Here is a 19,978-nt window from a genome sequence, read left to right on the forward strand (position 1 = left end):
GGGACGGTGAACTGGCCCCCTATTTAAAAAGTTTGAGGACCCCTGCCCTAGACACTGAAATTTGAGTTAATAGTATGTGTCATATGGACATATGAAACTGCCTTATACTGAATCAGACCCTGGGTCCACAAAGTCAGTATTGTCTACTCAGACTGGCAGCGGCCCTCCAGGGTCTCAAGCTGAGGTTTTTCACACCCTATTTGCCTGTCAAAATATCATTTCCAAGACACTGGAGTAGAAAGATTAGAATTCAGGTTTTGAGCAAGTTAGGTCCCCCCGCCCCGCCCCTCAGGATCTATGAAGTGTCCACCAGAGTTTTTCAATCAACTGGTTTCATAATTTGTGAACAGAAAAGATGGACGTTGAATAACAAAGCATCAAGTTGGATGGAGTCTTAAAATATGTTTTTGAACCAGGGAAGGGGTAACACACACACACTTTGTCAGAGTGTCATAGTTTGTATATGTTGATCTCTGTCAACTGATTGCACATTTTTGTACAATTATAGATTTTTTAGATTCAGGGCTGGCTCTCCCACTAGGCAAACTAGGTGGGTTTTTTACAACACAAGGCATGCTTGTCATACTCTCTCTTTTTTGCTACTAATTCTGAAATTTTCTCTCAGCAAATTAATGGAACTGAGCCCATCTATAGAACAATTGCATTCACCATTAAGCAGGTTGAGTTCAGACTTACAACAGATTCAAACAGCCTGTGCCCAGTGGATAGATAGCCTGGGCTTTTCCCCCTCACCTCAGTACAGCTCCTGTACCCTGATGCATTTTCTTTACAAAAGTCTCATAAATGTCAAGTTTATTATTTGGATGGCACATGGGGCGGGGGGGGGGGGTGTTGCTGGGGCAAGTACAGAAGATCCACTTGCACAGTTATCATCCACTTCATCTCATGTACTTTTGGATCAAACCTAAAATCATTGGAACGGCCCTTGTGGAACTTTAAGGAAACAGGAGGAGTATGCTTGGTCATAGCTCAGTCATCTTTCTTTTCATTCTGAAAGATTCTGAATTATATCCCCACACTGTGTTGATGCCCTCTCCAACACTATGACTTGGCTTCCAATGGGGGAAAGGAAAACGACATGCAACAACTTTGGCTTCTGGCTGGAGTTCTTCTCCAAGCTTATCTTCAAGATGCAGCATCTAAGAAGAAATGAAAAGCACTTTTGGTGGTATGGAGGACATGGCATGCAGTAACAGAATACAGATAAAAAGGACTAAAGGCATTAAGCGGTCTAAAGGGCTCGCAGAGAAGACCCAGGGACTGCAAAATCATTAGGAAATGAGTCTGGAGACTATGGAATAGAACATAATTGATGGATGATAGCTCTTCTTCAAAGAATCCGAAGAACTGCAAACAAAAATGGACATACAGGAATTAAAATAATTAATTTGTTGAACATCAAAAGGAGAAAGATGCTGGGGGGAAAGATGTACAAAATAAAATTGAGGGGAGGAATTAACACACTTCAGATAAAAGATCAGCAGAGAAAGCAACAAGAACCCATACAGAAAAAACCAGACTTCTTTTCCCAGACATACAGACCTCTTGCTCCTTGAAGATGTTTCAACAGCATACAAAATGTTGCGCTTTTCCTCAGTCTTTAACCTTCAATTTATTTCTCCTCTGCTACCTTGTCCCCTGCAATTTTCTTTATTATGATCCTGTCTTTCTGACTTCGTTAGTGGACAGCACTTAATGGTGAGATCTTTCTACATATTATTTTATAGACAACCCTAGTGTCAGAACTGGTAACTTTCTTGTATGCTGTTAGCCTAACTAACTCCATGTTGGAACCAGATACTAACCCAGCGTGCTCTATGCCAGGCCACTAACTAAAATAGTCTGCATTCCAAGCAGCCTGTGATCACTGGAGGATGGCAGATAGCCTCTGGTCAACATCTGCAGGTGGCCTTTGAAGCCAGCCGCTCAGGACAGCTCAGCAGGGCTCCATCCTCCCTAGCTGATAACAGACCCTGAGAAACAGACAGTTGTCTCTGACCGTGTGAAAGATCGTTTTATTGTTGCTGCTACAACCACATAAAATGTAACCAATGCTAGCTTCGTTATCAGTGTTATCCTGTACCTTCAGCACTATAGTTCTCAATAAACGCCTATGCTTTTGCAACAAAGTCTTGGGCCTCGCTTGAAGTTCTTCCAGTTCTGACACCTAGTATTATAGTAACTACATGGGAGATCTGATTGGCTGTGCAGATTTAAAAAATGTTTCAGTAGGAGCTGTTGCCACAGTGTTTTATTTTCTTTCATTCCTCTTTCACAGTGTATTTTTAAGTTACCTCTCTTTTCCTCTACACATTGGTTTCCTCTGTGTGGCTCTGCCTCTTGTGGCAGCCACCTCCTGCAGCAGCCATTTTGTGACCTGTGTCAGAATTCCAAAGGTGCCCACATGTTCCAAAAACTTGGGGACCCCTGGTATAATATACAGTACTACATATTATTTATTCCTTCCTTCTTTCCTTTGACTTGATGAATCGCTCTATCCTGACATCACCGGCTCTGGGTGATGTACAACATAATCAATAAATACAAACATTTAAAAGTAGCAAAATCAATTAAAATAACAATTATAAACCCTGGTGGCGTCCTATTAAAATTCTTCCAATCCAGATTTCCAGACATAGCATTGGGTGGGAGGGACCCCCAAGAGGCGAGAGGGGGAAGGAGTCAGCTTGACAACCGTCACTGTCCTTAATTGAAAGCCTGGAGAAACATCTCTGCCTGACAGGCCCTGCAGTACTGTAAAAGATCTCACAGAGCCGTTGGTGTTTTCTGGCAGAGGGTTTCATCAGGTCAGGCCAGGACTGAAAAAGTCCTGGCCTCATTGAGGACAGCAGACCTCTTTAGTTTCGACCAGTAGAGCATAACACTTTTCCAGAGACACAGTGGAAGAGGCAGCCCCATAGATACGCCAGTCCCAGACCACTCAAGGTCTTAAAGGTCATAACCAGAACCTTGAATCTGACTCTGTACTCAACCGAAAGCCAGTGCTGTCTTAGGTGTTCCTGTCAGGACTTGCGCTGCTGCGTTCTGGACCTGTTGGACTTTCCGAGTCAAACTCAGGGGTAGGCCAGTGTAGAGTGAGTTACAGTGGTCTAGTTTGGAGGTGACCATTGCATGGATTACTATGGCTAAGTCTGAGCAAGATATAATATTAATAGTATAATATATAGTATTATAGCTGTTTCCCCAAAAGGAAAAAAAAGGTGATACTTTTTTTAAAAATGTATTTTGATGTTTATCTGGAGTCCACATAAGAACCATCCCCATAACTGGCAAAAATGGACATTGACTAAAATATTATGAAAAACGGAGTAAAAGAAGCTTGTGCTTTAAAAAGGAGCAAGTTTTCAGTGAATGCCCTCAGCCTTTAACCATTCCATGCAGTATTTTGGACTGCATCCTTTTAGAGAAGAAGATGTCAACAGTTTTTTCTTCCACCAGTGGATTCCTTGTGATGGAAATAAGATATAAATGGCAAACAACGAGGTTAGGAGAATCTGTGGTTAGGCTAAAGCAGCTGTACAGGTTTTACAGGCTAGAACAGAGGTGGCCAAACTTGCTTGACATAAGAGGCACATAAAACATCAGATGTTCGAGAGCTGCAAGACATGAATGTTAGATGTTTGAGAGCCATGAGACATGAAAGAAGGATGGATGGAAGGAAAATAGTTGGGGTAGGAGGGAGGGAGAGAGGTGGAAAGAAAGCAACTTTAACTTTAAATGCATTCTCCAAGCTACTGGCTGGCATGGAGAAGTGATTTAAAGAAGATAGAAGATATTGGATTTATATCCCGCCCTCCACTCCAAAGAGTCTCAGAGCGGCTCACAATCTCCTTTACCTTCCTCCCCCACAACAGACACCCTGTGAGGTAGATGAAGATATTGGATTTATATCCCGCCCTCCACTCCGAAGAGTCTCAGAGCGGCTCACAATCTCCTTTCCCTTCCTCCCCCACAACAGACACCCTGTGAGGTGGGTGGGGCTGGAGAGGGCTCTCACAGCAGCTGCCCTTTCAAGGACAACCTCTGCCAGAGCTATGGCTGACCCAAGGCCATGCCAGCAGGTGCAAGTGGAGGAGTGGGGAATCAAACCCGGTTCTCCCAGATAAGAGTCCGCACACTTAACCACTACACCAAATGCCTTCTCCAAACTGGCTGACTGGGGCACTGGGGGCTTCCAGAGTCACACAATATGTATGAAAGAGCCACATGTGGCTCCTGAGCCACAGTTTGGCCACCCCTGGGCTAGAATAACTTTCCTAGCAGCAAGGTGTAAACAGGTGGAGGTAATGAATAGTGAGCCGGCGAAGTCATCAGGACCTCTGGAGCAGGCAATATAAAGGGACCAAGTCACTCAGTGCAAACCTCACAGTTCTGGTATGTTTCCTCATTTCTGACAATGGGGAGAAAAGATGCCCTCCAGGAGTATGCAGCCCCTAGCCCTGGGGAACACACATTACCTTATTATATTACATCAACTAATTACCAAGTCTTTTAGCAAATTCTCCATATCTAGACAACTGCCCTGTGGCGCAGAGCGGTAAAGCTGCAGTACTGCAGTCCACGCTCCCTGCTCACGACCTGAGTTCGATCCCGGTGGAAGCTGGGTTCAGGTAGCCGGCCCAAGGTTGACTCAGCCTTCCATCCTTCTGAGGTTGGTAAAATGAGTACCCAGCTTGCTGGGGGCAAAGTGTAGATGACTGGGGAAGGCAATGGCAAACCACCCCGTCAAAAGTCTGCCGTGAAAATGATGTGACGCGACGTCACCCCAGAGTCAGAAACAGGGAACTACCTTTACCTTTTTAGACGACAGGAGAAAATTTGAAACTTACCATTTGAGGTACTCCAAAAATAACCACATTTGTATATTGGGAAAAACTGACCTATTTAAAAGAGAAAAAAATAGCATTACCTTCTATATGTGTGGGTTTGCCTAACCTGTACATACACACTTGTGCTCAAAATGAATAACTATCATCTACATTCCCTAAGACTCGGGAGATGTTAAACGTAACTTCAGGGCTGGCTGTCACTCTGTCCATCTCTGACAGCTGAAGCTGCCTGCACCTAGGGGCTTCGCCTGTTGATCCAGAAACAGGGCTCATTATTCTCTGCTTGCAGCTCTGCCATCAAGACTGAGAGAAACTTAAGAGTCAAGCAAAAAAGTCCTGCAATAGCCAAGTCATGAGTGAACAAGGAAGTTGGTGGCATTTTGAAGAGTTGTACAACAAAGGCAAGAATGGAAAGTTTTAGCAGCTGAGGGTATATGTGGAGTGCTGCATTGATCAAACTCCACAGAAAACTGTATAATCTAAATAAGATACAAAAGGATGAGGGATATGTGAGAGGAAGAGAATTTTTTGCTTTGAATGACTCCATTGGATTTTTACAAATATCGCTAAAATATGTCCAATTCTGCACTACTTTCTGTTGACCAAATGCTGTCAGAGACACATACCTTCCATAAGTCCGAAATGTAAAATTTAGCATTATGATGCACCCCTGCTTTCCAAGCATGGTACCGGGAATACCATACTAACCAGGGATTCAGTTCATATCCAACAGCTTTGAAACCAACTTTTGCAGCTGCGATGACCTGTAAAAGAAGAAACTGATTTTCCCTTGAGCAGCAGACATGGGCTCACTGCAACACACACTATCTGAGGGCTGTGTTTAATGACAACATAGAAAATAATTTAAAACCTAGCCAGTGTCTTTATGGCTTAGTAAAGTGCTTTGGTTTGTAGCCTTAAATGATTTTCATTTGCTCAAGTGAGCCGCCCTGAGCCTGCCTTTGGCGGGGGAGGGCGGGATATAAAAATAAATTTACTTTACTTACTTATGGTCAGTTTGATACTTAAACCTCTGTTCTGTAGAGACCCCGTTATTTAGTTTATTGGGTCCACTAATTTGTTCTTCAGTAGCACATGAGTCATAAGAACATAAGAGAAGCCATGTTGGATCAGGCCAAAGGCCCATCCAGTCCAACACTCTGTGTCACACAGTGGCCAAAAAAATTATATACATATCTATCTATATATATCTATATATTCTTTTTGAGGTGCGGTGACCAGAATTGTACACAGTATTCCAAATGAAGGAATATATGTTTTGGTTAGTCCCTGGAGGCAGTTATTTAGATCCTCTCAGGGGTCGTTTTATAGAAAAAGAGGTGCTGGAGCTCATTAGCACAACTCATTTGCCACACACCCGACATCAACAGAAGGTGTACTAAATTATATCCACTCAGCATCTTCTAGTAAAATGCTTCTGGTGTAGTGGTTAAGTGGAAAGCCAGTCTGGTGTAGTGGTTAAGTGTGCGGACTCTTATCTGGGAGAACCAGGTTTGATTCCCCACTCCTCCACTTGCACCTGCTGGAATGGCCTTGGGTCAGCCATAGCTCTGGCAGAGAGTCCTCTCAGCCCCACCCACCTCACAAAGTGTCTGTTGTGGGGGAGGAAGATAAAGGAGATTATGAGCTGCTCTGAAACTCTGAGATTCGAAGTGGAGGGCGGGATATAAATCCAATATCTTCTTGAATTATAATTGTCATAATAAAACCTTCCTCCCATCATACTTTTTAAATTAATTTCTCCTATGTGATCGAGCGCAGAAGAATAGATGCTTTTGAGATGTGGTGCTGGAGAAGACTCTTGAGAGTCCCTTGGACTGCAAGAAGATCCAGTCAGTCAGTCCTAAGCGAAATCAACCCAGACTGTTCCCTGGAAGGTCAAATGCTGAAGCTCAAATACTTTGGCCACCAAATGAGAAGGGAGCACTCCCTGGAGAAGATCCTGATGCTGGGAAAGAAAGAAGGCAAAAGAAGAAGGGGACGGCAAAAGATGAGATGGCTGGACAGCATTACTGATGTAACTAATACGAATCTGAGCAGACTTTGGAAGATGGTGGAAGACAGGAGGGCCTGGCGTGACTTTGTCCACGGGGTCGCAAAGAGTTGGACTCGACTGTGCGACTGAACAACAAAAATGTGACGACAGTGGCATGATGAAGATTTCCACCTATCTGCTTTATAAGTTTTAGTTATTTCCCCATTTTTTGTGGGGAAAAATATTAGAGAGTTTGTCAGAGTTCAGCAAAATTCTCACAGGGGGGTTGAACAATAGAGCCCAGAAGCAAGTATTTGCGGGGTGTGTGTGTGTATGTTAGGAAAGAAAGAGCATAATAAAATTTAGAGGTTCCAGAGCTCTGCTCCTGTGAATCCTGCCCAAAATGAGGCCTGGATCCTTTTTAAAAAGGGGCAGCTAAGTTGGAGAGAGGCTGTGGCTCAGTGGAAGGCTATCTGCTGTGCATATGAAACTGCCTTATACTGAATCAGACCCTTGGTCCATCAAAGTCAGTATTGTCTTCTCAGACTGCCAGCGGCTCTCCAGGGTCTCAAGCTGAGGATTTTTATACCTATTTGCCTGGACCCTTTTTTGGAGATGCCAGGGATTGAACCTGGGACCTTCTGCTTCCCAAGCAGATGCTCTACCACTGAGCCACCGTCCCTCCCCAATCACAATGATTATGTAAGACAGGCCAGTGTTGTGTTATGACTCCCAAATTACAGGTAAAAGGAGCTTAAAATCGAGAGTGGGGCTTAGTTCAGTGGATGAGCCCCTCTGCTTTGCACGCAGAATGTCCCAGGTTTAATCCGTAGCATCTCCAGTTGAAAGGACCAAGTAAAACTTCTGCTTGAGACCCTGGAGAGCCCCTGCCAGTCTGAATGGACAAGATTGACTTTGATGGACCAAAGGACTAATTCAGTATAAGGCAACTGCATCTGTTCATATGCAAATTCCAACCCGAAAAACCAGCAGGCAACTGCGCAGGAGGAGGCAGCCACGCATTTGCCCACTCCTCCCATTTCTCACATCCTTCCATCGCAGCTGAATCAGGAGGTGAGGGTGAGGCGAAGATGGCAAAACAAACAAATAAAACAAACCCCTCCAGGATCCCTGGCCAAACTGGCCTGGAGAAAACAGCTTCCTGATCCCAAAGTGGCAACCAGCATTTCCCTGGGCATGTAAGAAAAGGTCCAGAAGAAAGGATTCAACAAGTAATTTACGTTGTTACGATTTTATGGTACGTGTCTGCTTGTGAGTTCCATCCATTTATAAATACTTGGGAATTCTAAACCAGCCTTCAAACACCTTTCATTAAACTTACAATGCGTCCATCACCGCTACCTATGTCTACCAAGGATCCGCTTCGGCCCTTCAGCACACTCAAGACATTATCGATTTGCTTTGGAGTAGCAGGCACAAATGGTAGACAATGTTTCCTCAAGGCTGGAGCAACAAATGGGGTGGCAATCGAATACAGCACCACTAGTGAGCCCCCAAGAATGCCAGTGGCCAACAAGCCCCAGTGCCTTGGTCGAAAACCTTCATCGCAGACAGTCACATCATCTTGTCCTGAGCTTTCGCCAGGAAGTATTTTTGACATAACAAATGTACCTGGAAAACAGAAACCATTTATGAAGCACAAGGGGCACCATCCAGTTGCACATAAGCTTTATTCATTTACGGCATTTATATCCCATCTTTCTCTTCAGTGAAGACCCAAATGTCTTAGATCATTCCCCTCTCCTCCATTTTACCCTCACAACAGCCTTGTGGGGTAGGTTAGGCTGAGAGTATGTTACTGGACCCTGGTCACTCAGCAAGCTTCCATGGCATGAGTGGGGATTCAATACTGAGTCTCCCAGATCCTAGTCTGAACTCTAACAACTACACCAGGGGTGGCAATCATGTGGCCCAGTGGCCACATCGGTCCCTCACAGGGCTCAAATCTGTCCCCCCATGCAACTTCATCTTCCTGCTTCCTTTGCAAGGCTGTCGTTGCAGTCGTACCATACCTTGCTTTTCCTCCAGTTCCCTTGCTTTCCCGCCAGCTCTTTACTTCCTGTTTCCTGCTTCTTCCCCACTTCCCCCTCCCTCACACACACAGGCATAGGGAGAGCCCTATGGCTGCTTTGTGAGGAGAGATACAAAGACAAGCCTACCTCTGCCCCTCTCCTTCCTTCTCTTTCTGCCCCCCCCCCCACCTTCTGCTTGCTTCTCAGCTTTTGGGGAGAAAAGAGAGAGAGAGAGAAAAGCTGGAATCCCATGACAGATTTAAGACCAACGACCTTTTATTCCAGGTATAAGCTTGTGTGCACAAGCACACTTCTTTGGAGAAAGGGAGGAAGAGAGGCAGGGTGGGCAGATGGAAGGATGGATTCTTCTAACAAGTACAATGCATATTGAGAAAATTGTTTTGGCTTACTCTGAAGAGTTTTTCTTAATGGATTTCTCTGTTCCTATCTGGGTTTATTTTCTTTTAAAAATACTGATTAGGAATTAGAACACGTGGATTGGTCCTTATATCTTGGAGAATGGAATTATTTCAGATACACAAATGATAATTAGCACACATTGGTAATGTGACAGGAAAACTAGCACTCAGTTCAGTCCAGGAGGCTGCGCTGGCTTGAGCGTCATTATCAATGGCAATTCAGCAGTCTCTCTTTCTAATGTCACTTTGGAATTCCTTTGTTAAAAGCACTACTGCTCTTAGGCCAGCAACTGGTTTCTAGTATCGGACTTATGTCCATTTTTTGTTTGCGTCGTTCTGGACTGAATCCTCCTGGGTGGAACTGAGACCAGGGTTTCCTCTCCTTATGAACGCTGGTGTCTCCACACCTGCTATTGTCATTCAATATCTGAAATCATCTTTATAAAGTTTATGTCTCTGGTAGCACGCATCACCTGGCCCAGGAAAGTGACCTTTATGTCAGATCTGACCCTCGTAACAAATGAGTCAAACACCTCTGCACTATGCCATGTAAGATCAGACCATATTCATGAGACACACAGATACGTCTCCCAGTGGCCTCTTCTTTTTACCTTAATGGAGCTCTGTATGCATGGCCTGAATCTGATCGGAGAAATTGTGAGGAGTGTTAGGGAATTTAGGAGTATCGGAGTATAACTAATTTTGAACCACTCTTAAAGATTATAAAATAAAACAAAGGTGTCTTAACAGAAAATAAATCTAAATCAATAACTGATTTTAATTGATCTATATGGGTTATGGACATCTTTTGAATCAAACTATTTTCCATAAGGAAAAGACTGAACCCGAACATGAACTTTTCATATTGAAATCTGTGTTCTCAAAAGGGAAAATAAGCTTGGAGATCGAGTGAAAAATAACACATTAATCAGTACGCAGAGGTAAAAAAAGGACTTGGCTTGCTCAAAGTGTAATCAGTTTCCCTTTGATGGGCAGGAGGTTCAAGATGGACAAGAGGAAATACCACTTTACACAGAGAGGGATTAAAATGTGGAATTTGCTGCCAGAGGGTGTGTGTGTGTATTTCCTTGTTCCTCATGAATATAAGAGTTTTAATAGTTTCACTGGATGCCCTCGAGTTCTAGTATTTTGAGAAAGGCGAGGGGGAATTTCTCTTTGTCATGGCTCTGCTTATCCTAGTCCCAACACTCATCAGTGTTCCATCATTAGAAATGGTAACTTTATACATAAATTGGATCCTATTCACAAAAAAAATGAGCAAAAAATGACAAACTGAGAACTGAAAATGAACAGCTCTGCATGCAAATTTTATTTGTATATGTTATTTGTAGTCTACCTTTCTCACATGGACTAATAAATAAATAATTATTGTGTGGCATGGTGTATAGAATAGCTAGGAGATCCTGAGATCGTCTGGCAGCTGCAAGTCTTACTGTTATGCACCACTAAGTGGCAAGCTAGGCTCATTTTTAGGGGCTGAGAGAGCTCTGAAATAACTGTGACTTGCCCAAGGTCACTCAGCTGGCTTGATGTAGAAGAGTGGGGAATCAAACCCAGTTCTCCAGATGAGAGTCCACTGCTCTTAACCACTACACTAAACTGGCTCTACAGCAAACTGTCACATGGATTCAAGGTGGAGCCACATGGACTTGAGGGAGAGCCAGTATGCTGTAGTGGTTAAGTATGCGAACTCTTATCTGGGAGAACCGGGTTTGATTCCCCACTCCTCCACTTGCAGCTGCTGGAATGGCCTTGGGTCAGCCAGAGCTCTCTTATCTGGGAGAACTGGGTTTGATTCCCCACTCCTCCACTTGCAGCTGCTGGAACAGCCTCGGGTCAGCCAGAGCTCTCGCAGGAGTTGTCCTTGAAAGGGCAGCTTCTGTGAGAGCTCTCTCAGCCCCACCCACCTCACAGGGTGTCTGTTGTGGGGGAGGAAGGTAAAGGAGATTGTGAGCCGCTCTGAGATTCAGAGTGGAAGGTGGGATACAAATCCAATTTCTTCTTCTTCTGGATAATGCAGAGCTGAGCCAGTACAATTGATGAAATGGGATACTCAATGCACCAGGATTTTAGGTATCTGGAACTACCAGTAAGAACTGAAGCATAACATAAGCAGTACGGAAATTACATAAATAGAAGCAGAATGGGAAAAGAGCTGTTTTGAATGACGGCTGGTGGGAAGACTGGTCATAGTCTTAGAAACGCATTTTGCTTGGGAATCCGCCATACATGGGCCCCAAATCTTAAAGAGAGGCTTGTCAGCTGCATTTCATGCAGAGTTGGAATTGCCTCACTCCGCCTCTTCTCTGCTGAGATTTCATTTCATGGAAAGCAGGCTCTCTCCCCAAAAAGTTCATGCTTCAATCAATCAGCTCAAGAGACCCTGAGTGTTCTGTTTCCACTGCCACTCAGCAACCCCGGGTGTTCTGAAAGAAGGGTGTGGACGTTTGCTTTTACAACATAGTCCAGTTGTGTAGACACTCCAGCATTTCAATTCTGTCCTGCAGTGTGGAACCCTGAGGTGGGTGGGGCTGAGTGGGCTCTCACAGCAGCTGCCCTTTCAAGGACAACCTCTGCCAGAGCTATGGCTGACCCAAGGCCATTCCAGCAGGTGCAAGTGCAGGAGTGGGGAATCAAACCTGGTTCTCCCAGATAAGAGTCCACGCACTTAACCACTACACCAGACTGGCCCTCTATTAGAGCTATGGCTAACCCAAGGCCATTCCAACAGGTGCAAGTGGAGGAGTGGGGAAGCAAACCCGGTTCTCCCAGATAAGAGTCTGCACACTTAACCACTACACCAAACTGGCTCTCCCATTGAGAAAGTTACTACCTTGCTGGATCAGGGGAATGCTGTTGACATAGTTTATCTTGATATCAGTAAGGCTTTTGATAAGGTTCCACATACTATCCTTGTTGACTAGTCGGTAAAATGTGGTTTGGATCCTGCTACCACTAGGTGGATCTGTAACTGGTTGACAGATTGCACCCAGAGTGCTTGTGAATGGTTCCTCATCCTTTTGGAGAGGAGTGCCAAGTGGAGTGCCTCAAGGATCTGTCTTGGGACCTATTTTGTTGAACATCTTTATAAATGATTTGGATGAAGGAATAGAGGGAATGCTTATTAAATTTGCAGATGATATTAAATTGGGAGGAGTTGCAGATACAGTAGAAGACAGAAATAGGATACAGGATGAACTTGATAGGCTGAAAAACTGGGCTAAAACCAATAAAATTAACTTTAAAAAGGATAAATGTAAAGTTCTTCATTTAGGTAGGAAAAATTCACTGCATGGTTATAGGATGGGGGAGACTAGCCTTAGCGGCAGTATGTGCGAAAAGGATCTAGGGGTTTTAGTGTACCATAACCTGAACATAAGTGTGATGTGGTGGTTAAAAAGGCAAATGCAATTTTGGGCTGTATCAACAGAAGTATAGTGTCCAGATCACATGAAGTGATGGTATCACTTTACTCTGCTCTGGTATGATCTCTCTTCAAGTACTGTGTTCAGTTTTGGGCACCAAATTTAAGAAAAACAAGCTGGAATGGATCCAGAGGAGGGCGACAAAGATGGTGAGGGGTCTGGAGACCAAGTCCTACGAAGAAAAGTTGAAGGAGCTGGGTATGTTTAGCCTGGAGAGGAGGCGGCTGCGAGGTGATATGATCACCATCTTCAAGTACTCGAAGGGCTGTCATACAGAGGATGGTGTGGAATTGTTTTCTGTGGCCCCAGAAGATAGGACCAGAACCAATGGGTTGAAATTAAATCAAAAGAGTTTCCTGCTCAACATTAGGAAGAACTTCCTGACCGTTAGAGCGGTCAGTGGAACAGGCTTCCTCAGGAGGTGGGGTGCTCTCCTTCCTTGGAGGTTTTTAAGCAGATGCTCAATGGCCATCTGACAGCAATGAGGATCCTGTGAATTTAGAGGGAGGTATTTGTGAGTTTCTTGCATTGTGCAGGGGGTTGGACTAGATGACCCTGGAGGTCCCTTCCAACTCTATGATTCTACCCCACCATTTTCATTGCAAATGCCTGAGTTTGAACCTGGGACCTTCTGTGTGCAAAGCTGGTGCTCTGCTACCAAGCTACAACATTAGAGCTTCGTGCAGCTGCACAACTGAGATGGATCTGCACGTTCAGTCACTGCACAAAATTGCAGGTCTGTCTCTGCTCAGTAACTGGATGGGAAATGGCATAGGGGGCCCCATATAAGCCACCTTGATCTCCCTTAAAGAAAAGCAAAATATAAACAAATAAATATATAAATAGCACTTCAGATTAAGTATGCTTAAAACTGTATTCTAAGAATTTCAAGGAAGGCAGACTTTCTTCATCCAGGGTCTTTAAAGTTGCTGCAATTTCCCTCTTTCAGCAACTCTGCTAGTTTAGGGCTTATGCAGAAATCAAGCCCATTAATTTCAACGAGGCTCACTTCGAAATCAGTGGGTCTGAAACCTACAATGATCCAGACTGCTGTGAATTTCCAAGCTTGACTACTCCGTGTGTGGTTGCCTGCCCCTGACATTAACCCAGAAGCTTTAGCTGATACAGCTGCCCAGCTTTTATTTGGTGCTGGGAAGACTGATCCTATTTTTCTGGTTTTGCAAAGCCAGGTACTTCGGAGCTCATTTCAGGAGGCTAGTGTTACTCTATAGACAGAGGAGCTGAACTCTTTTGTTACATGGGTAAGATCTGTCACTTTGTCACACTGGGCCGTGTGTGCCATAAAATTTAATGCCAGATATATGGAGGATATAAACTTTTATAAAGGACACAGGCAAACCTACTCATCAACATTATGTTTTACTCAAAATACAAACATGCTTAAAACATTAACATTCTTACAATATTTCCTTAAAGTATCTCCCTGATACACAACAACACAATTACGGATTTCTTGGGCTGAGACCTGTTCCAGAAGTAGATAAAAATGGATAGAGCCATATTAGTCTGTCCACTTCTACCACCCATTACTCAGTAGCTCTGGGACAGTATAGAGGGACAAAATGCACAGCCTTGGTCATCTGGCAATAAAGGTTTGACACCCTGTTTTAGAGGCTTCTCTCAGTGTGAAGTCTGGCCAGGCTGCACTGGTGCTGGTATCTTCTTTCTGCTAAGGACAGCTAATGGGTTCTAAAACAAACGCTTTCTTCAGCGGTAGCTCCTGCTTTCTGGAATTATCATTGATCAGGAAATCTGTTTGCAAGACATTCCTTCCCAAAGGGCATTCTGATGAAAAATTAGACAGGTTTTTGCATTCTGCTGAGATAAATTTTCAGGTTGACTGTTGCATTGTTTTAGGTTGTTATTGCCTTTTTATCAGTAGATTATATTTTTGATTATCTTTGTTTTACTGAGACTGTCTTGAACACTGGAAAGTTGGCTAAAAATTGCCCAAATGGACAAAATAAGAGTAATGTTACTGGGAGCAGGGCCCAGCCCGTTGCTTTTGCAAAGTTTACACTGATAAAATTATATGTAGGGATTACAACAACACCACCACAATTACGGATTCCTTGGGCTGAGACCTGTTCCAGAGGTAGATCAAGATGGGTAGAGCCACATTAGTCTGTCTGTAGCCGTAGAAATAGGCTTGCTAACCCACCCCCCACCCCCCGATCTGAAGCCCCCACCCCCGGCGGGTGACAAAACGGCGGCCATGTGTGATGCTCTAGAATTGAACTCTATGGAAACCATAGAGATGAATCCCAGAGCAGCTCAGCAGGAGTCCTCCAAGGAGCAACGCTCCAAGTTCCCTTTTGTGTTGACTGCCTCCACTGGTGACGCCCCCAGCCAGAACACAAATCTCCAACTGCACATCTGCAGGCATTGACTGGAGGGAGGAATGGGCTCGCCCCACCTTCTTAGCTCTACCCATTCACAGCAGCTCTCATTTGGTGCTGGGCACTTCCTTACTGGTCACCTGCGTCCCTCTCCCAAACCCACAAGTCTGCAGAGTAGGCTTAGGTGAGTAGCAGCCATGCTGCTGCACCACTGAGCGGAAGGTTCAAGGAGGTAAGGCATTCTCTTTCTTTAGTCGGGGCAGACAGGCCGGGCTGCTGTTGAGTCCCCAGGTGGCCAGTGGGCCCTGCTTCTGCCATTGGGACCGGGGGTGGGGGAGAATGTATTAGGGCCCCTTGCGGGTGGCTGTTGCAGCAGAGAAGAGGCTTCGGACCTTTTGGAGCCATGTACTCCAGCAACGTGGGAGAGTGTGGGAGGGTCCTTGCCGGGTTGCTGCTGCTGTTGGGAAAAGCTGGAGTCTGCAATAGCAATGCAGGCTTTGCTGCAGGCAGAGGGGTTTTAATTTTTTTTAATTTATATTTGATTTGCCTTGATTTGCTGTTGGAGCTGGGGGCAGAGGGAAATGCAATTTAGCCGTTTGCTTGGTGCTGCTGTGGCTGAGTCTGGGGGACTGGGAGCAAGGAGTCATGTGCTTGGGGCTGGGCGAGTGCATGGGTGGCCCGTTGGCACTACCGGGAAGAGTTGGGACGTGGTCATCATGGCATGCAGGCTCTCCGGGCAGGCTTCACTTTGCCGTCGGGGCTTGGGGGTGGAGGATACTATCGGGCTCGTTGCTTCACTGTGTCAAGCATGGTAGAATTCCATTGGTAATTGATTGTTTTAGGGTCCTCCATAAAGCTGGCCTGTGAAATGTCATGGAGGACCAAGGTCTGTTAACTCTGTTATTCTTTCCCCCTCCCCCTTCCTACTTTATTGCTTGCAAAGTAGAAGTAGAGAGAAACGAAACTAACTTGAGAAAGAGTAATCAGCACCTTCCCATACATTCCTGTTAGGGAGTGTGGCACATCTGGGGAAAGCAAGGACGGAATCCTGATAACGGCATGAGAATGTAGACATTTATGATAGTTTATGTGTGAGAGCACATCCCTTGTCCCCACCTTTTGAAGTATGCCTTAAAAGTATTGTATCAATGTATCTTTAAAATCACTCTCAAGAATCTGTTACACTGAAAGTATCGGTCTATCAATAAACCTAGTTTTGTATCAAACCTGACTCGTCATTGAAACCGCATGCTTGACACACTGAGGCTGGGAGGCTTGGGAGCTTTTATTTACAGCTATGTGCTCACTCGTGGATGGCTAAGTAAACTGTGAAGAGTTGGGACTTGCCTGCCTAGTGTGGCATTTGGAGCAAGAAATTTCCTCTGCTCCTTTAAACAGGTTCCCAGCTTCCCCCCCTCCCCACCTCGACTCCTCCCCCCACTCAGTTCCACTTCGACACCTTTCTTCCTTCCCAAAGTCTCTCTTGCTCCTCCCAGATTCAGCTTTTCCTCCTCCTTCCCCGGCTTCCTTCCACGTGGTCTCCCAAACAAACTTTTGCTTCTTCTCTCCCAACTGCACTGTAAATTGTAATTTTTTTTTCTGAGGTAAAGGTGGGCGTGGGGGAGAGGTTTGGACCTGGACAAAATATAGGGCTCCAGCAAAAGGATTTCAGGGCCAGTTTGGGATTTAAAAATAAAATAAAATCAAGGGCACGGAAGAGGATTTTCCAGGGGGAAAGACTTGCACAGTGGAGGGGTGGAGAATAGAAAGAAGGCAGAGAAACAAGGAGCTAAAAAACCAAGAACAGAAGCCTTTCTGCAGCATATCCTGGAAGGATGCCGGCCTCCAGGTGGGAGCTGGAGCTCCCCTGAAATTACAGCTCATCTCCAAACTACAAAGATCAGAAGGGGACAAGAGCTATTCTGTGCTAATCTCCATGAGAACTGAAAGGATAAGTTATTTCTGTTTTAGAACCAGTTTGCTATGTACAATCATGCAACATATCAGAGCCATGCATAGTTACAAATGTTTAAAAACAGCCTGTTGTGAAGGTATTGTCCAGCTATGCAAATATGCTAAGAGATTTCTTTATGCCAGTTATGGAATTGCTTTGGGACTGATGTTGCTGTGAATCTAGTTGTGCCTTCCTTCTTTGGCAGCCTGTAATAATTCCTAGCAGGGGTCATTTTGTAGAAAAATAGGAGATGGAGCTCATCCAGGGATTGTTATGTAGCCGCACCTACTATTCAATGGACAAGGAATGTAGGTGGAGAGAAGGAAGGGGAACCCTCAGAAAGGTTCAAGAGCTGTGCTCCTATGAGCTCCTGCTGAATTCAATGCCTGATTCCTAGACATTTGTGAACTGATTACAAAGCAAAATAACATCCAGTGGATGCTAGTTGTTCAAACCAGCAACTGGCACTGTAAAGAAGAGGGGCTGGAACACCCTATGACAGGAGTGGCCAATGGTGGCTCTCCAGATGTTTTTTGCCTACAACTCCCATCAGCCCCAGCCAGCAAGGCCAATGGCTGGGGCTGATGAGAGATGTAGGCAAAAACATCTGAAGAGCTACTGTTGGCCACCCCTGCCCTATGACTCAGGGAAGGAGATGTGTGAAACACAGTTACAGCCTCCCTTAAGTTTTCAGTTGACAGACTTAATTTGCAAAGTAAACAAATTCAGTAGTACTTTTAGTTATATATCATAGTTAAGATGCAGGCAGTTTCTGCTAGGAGAATGAAAGTATCAAAAGGCTGCCTTCCACAGAAAAGAAATATAGGCGCTCCTAGCCACTGGCAGGGAATGGGGGAGTTGGGTTGCCATATCCAGATGGGAAACTTGTGCAGATTTGGGGACATAACCTGGAGAGGAAAGGCATCTCAGCAGGGTATAATGTCATACAGTCCCCCCTCTGAAGCAGCAGTTTTCTCCAGTGTGTAGTCTAAAAATGAGCTGTAATTCCAAGGGATTCCCCAGGTCCCACCTGGAGGCTGGCATCCCTAGGTTCATACAGTTTTCTGTTGTGCATTTTGCATAGTGTGAAGTGTGTAGTTCAGTGCATAGAATCATTGAACCATAGAGCTGGAAGGGCCTCCGGGGTCACCTAGTCCAACCCCCTGCACAATGCAGGACATTCACGAAGAAATTAACAGAATCAACAATGCATGCTTATCTTTCCTACTAAAGTCGGTGTAAAGGGCTTCACTTTTGGCAGAACTTTTATGCCATGCTCTAGACAAGGGGTGGCCAAACTTGTGTAATGTAAGAGCCACATAGAATAGATGTCAGATGTTTGAGAGCCACAAGACATGAATGTCAGATGTTTGAGAGCAGTTTCTTCAGAGGAAAAGGCAGGTTTGGGAGAGTGCCCAGAAAGTGATGTCAAAGGAAGAGGTGGGGTTTTAGTAGAGTGTGCTGGAAGTGACATCATCAAATGAGTGGAAGTGACCCCACTTGACCTTTGACCTGGAAGTGACATCACAGGAAATGACATCACAGAGGTCTCCTGGCTTCACCCCCAAAGTCCCCAGATATTTGTTGAGTTGGACTTGGCAACCCTACGTAGAAAACAGAAAGAGTCCTGGAGAACCTTAAAGACCAACAAAATTTGTGGCAGGATAGGAGCTTTCAAGAGTTACTGCTCACTTCTTTAGAATATCTACGAGGAGAAAGCTGCATTAGTCCATAGCAGCAGAATGAAAGTCTAGTGGCCCCATAAAGGCAAAGAACTTATATTTCAGCATGACCTTTCGTTAGTTAGAGCTCCCATTAGCAGATGCTAACTCAGCCCTGAGGCTGGGAAACAATAAAGGAGTTCAGAATGCTGCAGAATTCATGCACAAATCCTCTCCATTTCCTATTACGGGTTTAGCGGTATCATCTGCCAGAACAGAAGGGAGACAAGAAGCTAGTTCATGGGGTTCTAGCACACAGGGCAGGGGGCACCATCACAACAGGCCTGTGCAGTCTTCAACATTTCAGGCTGAAGCTCTGAAATGCGATCTCTGACCTATCCTATTCATTGGGATCCCCTCACACGTAAGCATGCGAAAACCCTGCAGGCTCCCGGCTCAGCCTGATGCACGCTGCACATGGGGGAAGGGGGTAAAGTCAGCCTGAGTTGAAGAAGTCTGCACGCGCAGGGAAGCCTCTACCCAGGATTCAGCCTCGTTGGTTTTCAAGGTGTGTCTGCACACAAAAGCTGGTCCCCAGAAATAAGCGCTGTTGGCCTTCAAGGTGGCCCAGAACTCGAACTCCCCCGTTGAAGCCTGCCGCGGCCTGTGCTGCCTGCCCTACTTCGACGTTAGCAGCGCGGGACTCGACGGGACTTACTTGGGAGGACCCGGCCGCGGGCAGCGCGGAGACTCCCCCAGCTCTGCTCCTCAGCGAGAGTCCGCGCAGCCTCCTTCCCAACGTCCCTACAGAGCAGGCCGGAAGAAAGCGACAAGGGTAAAGCCGGCCAGGGAGTTTTGCGGCGGAAGAGGGGCCTCAACTCCCCAGCCGAAGCCGCGAGGCTTCCACTCCCGTCTTCCTCTCCGCCTGCGCTGCAGACACCCCTTGAAGACCAACGAGGCTGAATCCTGGGTAGAGGCTTCTCTGCGCACGCGCACTTCTGAAACTCAGGCTGACTTCCCCCCCTTCCCCCGCGTGCCACGTGCATCAGGCTGAGCCGGGAGCCTGCAAGGGTTTTGCATCCTTGGAAGCAGGAACCCCGCAGAGGGATGAGCCCAGCGCAGAAGCGGAGCGGGTTTCCCCGCCAGAACAGCACCCCAGGGGTCGAAGGCGCGGTGGGGACTGTAAGGGGGTCTCTCACGGCAGACTTCAAACAATTCCGTTGTTTAAAAATACTCCC

At 45.6% G+C, this 19,978-nt stretch overlaps 1 protein-coding gene across 3 annotated transcripts; it reads right to left on the bottom strand.

Moving 5' to 3' along the window:
• Positions 1-800: 800 nt before the first annotated feature.
• Positions 801-19,708, bottom strand: ATPSCKMT (ATP synthase c subunit lysine N-methyltransferase). Of its 3 annotated transcripts, XM_060254405.1 has the most exons (5): positions 19,459-19,708; positions 8,210-8,499; positions 5,498-5,635; positions 4,872-4,922; positions 801-1,160 (listed from the first exon to the last, which is right to left on the bottom strand). In XM_060254405.1, exons 2-5 carry the CDS (start codon positions 8,486-8,488, stop codon positions 984-986), a joined length of 645 nt encoding a protein of 214 aa, XP_060110388.1. In that variant the 5' UTR covers positions 8,489-8,499; positions 19,459-19,708; the 3' UTR covers positions 801-983. The 3 variants fall into 3 exon arrangements, with proteins under 3 accessions (XP_060110388.1, XP_060110389.1, XP_060110390.1); XM_060254407.1 differs by lacking the exons at positions 801-1,160; positions 19,459-19,708 and adding an exon at positions 4,475-4,564 and having other exon boundaries at positions 4,851-4,922; positions 8,210-8,512; XM_060254406.1 differs by lacking the exons at positions 4,872-4,922; positions 19,459-19,708 and having other exon boundaries at positions 8,210-8,512.
• Positions 19,709-19,978: the final 270 nt, after the last annotated feature.

This window comes from Heteronotia binoei, chromosome 14 (assembly GCF_032191835.1).
Source record: "Heteronotia binoei isolate CCM8104 ecotype False Entrance Well chromosome 14, APGP_CSIRO_Hbin_v1, whole genome shotgun sequence".
Classification (NCBI taxonomy): domain Eukaryota; kingdom Metazoa; phylum Chordata; class Lepidosauria; order Squamata; family Gekkonidae; genus Heteronotia; species Heteronotia binoei.